We start from the raw sequence: 5,217 nt of genomic DNA, 5'->3' as shown, positions 1-5,217 counted from the left end.
TACAGATATACAGTAAATACTGTGGATGTGTGTAATGTTCCTCTCGGGCTGCATTTAAAAATAAAATAGAGAAAATAAATAAAATGGCTTTTGAAAATATGTGCATCTTAAACGTGCTTAATTTTAGATAAATAAAATAAAGTGTAGCAGCAGCTTGAGTTTCCCTTTTTCTTTGTTAACCGTTTCACATCATGACTTAAAGGTCCCATTTCATGGCCATTTCCACTGATCATAATTCTATTGTTGAGGTGGGGCTGCCAACATTTGAGTTCAGCTTGGAGTGAGATTTTTTTTTGGTGAACCGAAAAAAGAAACGTTCATGTGTACAGTGTTACAAATGTATTGAACATGTACAAAGTTTAGGGTTTCCCATTAATATACTGGGCGCTACAGTGGAATACGCACACACAGTATACCCGCGACTCTTACAATGAAGGCTCGATAATCAGTTCACGGCATATAAAATGGCATATAGGTGTAAGCAGAGGTGCTATTTTACAAGTGGGGAGAGTCCTCACCTCCTCTAAGGGGCTCCGGGGGCATGCCCCCCCGGGAGGATTTTTTTTTTAAAATATTGAAGTTAAATGCATCAACCTGGTGCATTTTGAGAGCAAAATGAATTTAAAGATACATCTCTCAGCACCCATATGAAACAGAACTGTAAACAGATTTTCTTTTACTTTATGGATATTTTACAAATCCCTTTTAAACTGTATTCTTGTTTTACTGTCATATAGTATTTCATCACTGTTTTTCATTTATTCTCATAAATGGTGACCAAAACGTTTGAGACCCACTGAGATAACTAGACTAAAGTTAACTATCTACACAGAGAGTCCCTTACCTCACTGAGCTGTAGTTATCTCTCAGTCTGACAGGACAGAGATCTCCCTTTCCTTGTTTTAGAAACAGCTTTTAATATCCGTTAAGCTAACCAGATGCTAACAACAACAATGCAAATAGTGAGTTTGGTAGAAATATACTATATAATAGTAAAGTTATTTAAGATGATGCCATAGTTATTGAAGATTTACATTAGTATAAATATTCCCCCAAATTATTCTAAAGCATATTCTTCCAAACTCCTTGCTGTAGTATGACACACAGGAGACTATTGATGTGTGTAGTGAGTTTGGTAGTAATAAGCTGTATAATAGTGATTGAATATTATTGTATTCTCTTTTTTCGGAGTTGCACTTTGCAGACGGTCCCTGAGCACTCTTCTCCGGCTGCAGATAGAGACCAATGTAACGTGTCCAGCTCGGAGGACGGCGCATATTTGCTTTTTTTTAAATCAAAATGTGACTGTAGTTCTTTGTCAACCTTACTACGGTACTTAGGAGACGTCATTTGTGTCTGAATAACGTTTTGTTCATGAGTTATTGATCCGTGAAATCAGAATCTCCCAATATCGTTCCAACTTTACTGAACTAAGCCATAAGACCGTCTCATTTCGTAGACCGCTCGGTTTGCTGTTCCTTAACTTTATTTTTATATTTATATACATTTATTTTGGACGAAAACTTCGCGTGAGGAAAGGCAAGTGTGGCGTGAGTGCGTGAGATATGGGTTAATTGCGTGACTCTCACGCTCAATGCGTGAGTGTTGGCAGCACTGTGTTTGGATAAAGCCTAGAATGTTCCACCCACATTGTATCTTATGATGGCCTGATGTCTTTTTATTTTAGAAGAGAAACCCACAAACGTTTTAAAACTACAAACGAAATCAATTTTAGTGAACCCAAACCAGCAATCATTTCGAGGTTGACAGACCACTACGATGTGATTGAGTCCTCACCGACTCCTGACATTACGTTATGTTTTGCCATCCATATTCTTTATTACTTTGATTTTGTATTATTTTAGAGTCAAGGCTTGTTCTTTCCTAATCAGTCATCAATGCTAGTGATTGCACAAACTGCTATTCAGATGCCACCTTTTTAGGAAACAAATGGTAATTTAGTAAATACTTCAAGTCTAATTGAAATCAAGATCACTTATGCAAGATTTACTGGATATCAATTAGGCCTACTTATCCACCTGGGAAACGGTATTGTCGTTTTGGACATCGCTGGGGACCGCTAAGGACTTTATTTCCAACACCGTGTATATAGTCTATGCGAGACACCCAGAGAAGCAGGGTGCAGCGCCTCTCTTTCTAAGGGAGGAAAAGTGTTTTAAATAGGAGTAAGGGAGTTATATATAAATATATGGCATTTATTTTCTTTCAACCCTTCTTTTATTAGTCTTAAATAGATTAAATTACTATCTTTGAAGGGCACGTTCATTTTTAGCCATTCAAATACATACCACAACCCATGCCGGTTATTATACGGTTACATGTTGATTTACAGAAGCACGTTTTTTTCAGAATTTGACTTTCTTCAAAATGTTCCTTTCTTCTCAAAATGTCACTTCCTTTTCACTTCAGACTTCAGCTTTGATACAAAATGTAAACAAATTGAGTTCTGACACCCCTGCTGTAAATCCAACACGATAGACATCAGTTGTCATCAACTTCTCACTGACTATTAGGGGGAACAATGATGTCACACAGAGGAACAGGGATTGTTAGTCACTTTTAACGACCACATTACAAGTAATTCAGAGCAAGTTACTGAGAAATTCTCCTTGTTCAGAGAATGAAAAACTCTAAAAATCTAGCCTACTCAGATATCATTTTAATTCACTACTGATTGTTTAACAGAGAAGGTTTGGTTGTGACAATACTTTGCTTGAGCAATTACTGTATACCCAAGGTCCACATGTGTACTCCAACAACCTTAAATGAAATTTCATGCATTCTTGTCCTTTCCCAAGATTTCTTTTGTATGTTGCTTTTGCTGCCAATAGTGACTGTAGGTCAGACTTTGCCTAAATACAGCTGCAGAAGAATTTGGGAGGGACTCAATATGAATAAAGAAGAATGCATTCTGAAAACATTTTAAGCAGAATGGCACATTTTAAAGTCAGACATAATCTCCAGCGACACTGAATTTAGAGGCTTGGCATCATGTTGTTTATTTTTTAGAACATATTTATATAAAACATTTGACAAACGCTCATACAGTTCAGCCTTCAAAGCAATGAAGGTCAAACATTTGTGAAAAATGTGTTAATCAGGAGAAGTATACAACTTGACACAAATTCTTGCTGACACCCATGCTAGTCATGGCAACTCACATTATCCAGCCATGTAGACAGGAAGTGCTTCAGGCTAAAGACACTAAATAGAACTACCCTTTCACTGTGCTCAACATTGATTACTGATGATGTGCCATTCAACAGAATTTGTTTTTATTAAGCTGACTGCCTCCAGAATTTCTACAGCTCGTGATCTGTTCCCACGGTGGAGTAATGTGTACAATACAATTTGTCCTTTATGTAAAGTTCAAAGGTCACGCCCACAGAATGTCACTGGGTTTTGGGTTGCACAAAGGATCCGCCTTTTTTATTTTTTGAATCTGTCCAGAGCAGATTTCTTGCTCGATAACAACACCTCCTTCTTCTCCCTCTCCTTTCTCTCTTTTTCAATCTTCATTTTGTCCTCTGAAGATTGCTGTACTGTCTCCTGAGGGGTAATCAAGTCAAAAGAAACGAAAAATGAGCCAAACAGTGCAGATATAGCAGAAAGATCACACTCAAACGTATATCTCTGATTACTTACCCTCAGGTCCTCATTAGCCACTTGTCTCTTGCGCCTTTCAATACTGCCGGCAGAACTACGACCCTTCTTCTTATACCTGGGAACAAACTTTTCTTTGGCAAGTGGATCAAAGCCCTAGGAAGACAAAACAGACTTTTAGAAGGGTGGATACATACTATGACTCAGTATATAAAATGAACAGATCTAAAATCAAATGTGTGCTAATAGGATAGTTCCAGACACTGACCAGAGCTTGGACCCTGTCTTGGTGCTTCTGCTGGAATGTGGCTTGGTCAACCTGTCCCAGCTCAGTGGGGTCGAGGGTGATGAGCTCTGGGTGGATCTTCTCCAGCAGGGCCTTAACCTCCCATTCCTGCCTCTGCTTAGCACTGCGATATGGATTTGAATCCAGACCGTCGAAGTTGGGCTCTCCCGCACCTGTAAATATAAATAAAAAGTTCATTAATGGCAGCTGATACGATTGGTTCAACCCATCATTCATGAGATGAACTCAAAGATCTAAAACATTTTCTATATACCGTAATTTTCGGACTATAAGGCGCACCTGAATATAAGCCGCAGCAGCTAAATTGAATGATGTGTACATATATAAGCCGCACTGGACTATAAGCCGCAGGTGTTTTAATGTTTAATTACCATATGTAAGGGTTCGTGCACAGAGGGGATTGTCGGGAAAGAGATGGCTGTTTGAGGAAGCTCCCATTTATTAAAATTTAAACAAACAAGTTGTATATTTGCATAACGTATTCAAGTGTTACCATTTAGTGCAATAGTAGCTACAGAACATGTACTGTGCTGTGTAAACTGTACTACTGTATCACATAGCGTTTCAGACACACAAACTTTTCAACTTTCAAACTTAAACGGTGCGCTCCCAGCGCACGTACCGGCAGTGATCTACAGCAGTGGTTTTCAACCAGTGGTACAGGGACAAACTGTCAAGCTCTCGTAATGTCTGTCTGTCTTGCTCTCGTTCTGTCTCTCGTACCACTCTCGGTTCCACTTTTACTTTTGCGCGCTACCTGTCTCACTCTTTTCCGGCCTCCAGCTTTTCCTGCTGGAGTCCGCCGCTTAAAGGTGGGGGGCGCGGGCCGGCCATAGAGCCCATAGAGTTAAAGGTTGTGGACTGTAACCAGTAAAATCCATAGATTTAGGAGGTCCCCTAGTGGCCGTTAGCTGTAAAAATCCATAGATTAGCCGCACCGTTATATAAGCCGCAGCGTCGAAAAATGGGAAAAAAGGCGCGGCTTATAGTCCGAAAATTACGGTAAGTTGATTTGAAACTGGATTTCTGGGATTTTGTCAATGGTTACATTCTAATCATCTCAAATGGTGTTTTTCTGGTTCAAAAGTTTACTACTTTTGAACACACTCATACATAACTTTTAGGTCTTTCTTTGTGTGAATACTGTGTTCTTGATAGAACCAAAGTATTGTCATATTAGCATTAAAGTAGAGCATCAGATAAATGTGAAGTGTGGTACCTTTTTGAAGAGCAGGGAGTCGTCCATGTGCTCTGCGTAGACTGAGGTGAGTCTGTACTGGTTCTCG

At 39.2% G+C, this 5,217-nt stretch overlaps 1 protein-coding gene across 1 annotated transcript in view; it reads right to left on the bottom strand.

Moving 5' to 3' along the window:
• Positions 1 to 2,418: 2,418 nt before the first annotated feature.
• Positions 2,419 to 5,217, bottom strand: part of wdr46 (WD repeat domain 46) — a 12,104-nt gene continuing 9,305 nt past the window's right edge. The window contains exons 10-12 of the mRNA XM_010785485.1: positions 3,893 to 4,083; positions 3,667 to 3,780; positions 2,419 to 3,570 (exon numbers count right to left, since the gene is read on the bottom strand). Coding sequence (XP_010783787.1) covers positions 3,451 to 3,570; positions 3,667 to 3,780; positions 3,893 to 4,083 — 425 coding nt within the window. The 3' untranslated portion in view covers positions 2,419 to 3,450. The remainder of the gene's footprint in view (positions 3,571 to 3,666; positions 3,781 to 3,892; positions 4,084 to 5,217) is intronic.

Source organism: Notothenia coriiceps, unplaced genomic scaffold, assembly GCF_000735185.1.
Source record: "Notothenia coriiceps isolate Sejong01 unplaced genomic scaffold, NC01 NC01_scaffold00027765, whole genome shotgun sequence".
NCBI lineage: Eukaryota > Metazoa > Chordata > Actinopteri > Perciformes > Nototheniidae > Notothenia > Notothenia coriiceps.
Note: the sequence above shows the minus strand (reverse complement) of the source record. Positions and strands in the feature narration are given on the sequence as shown.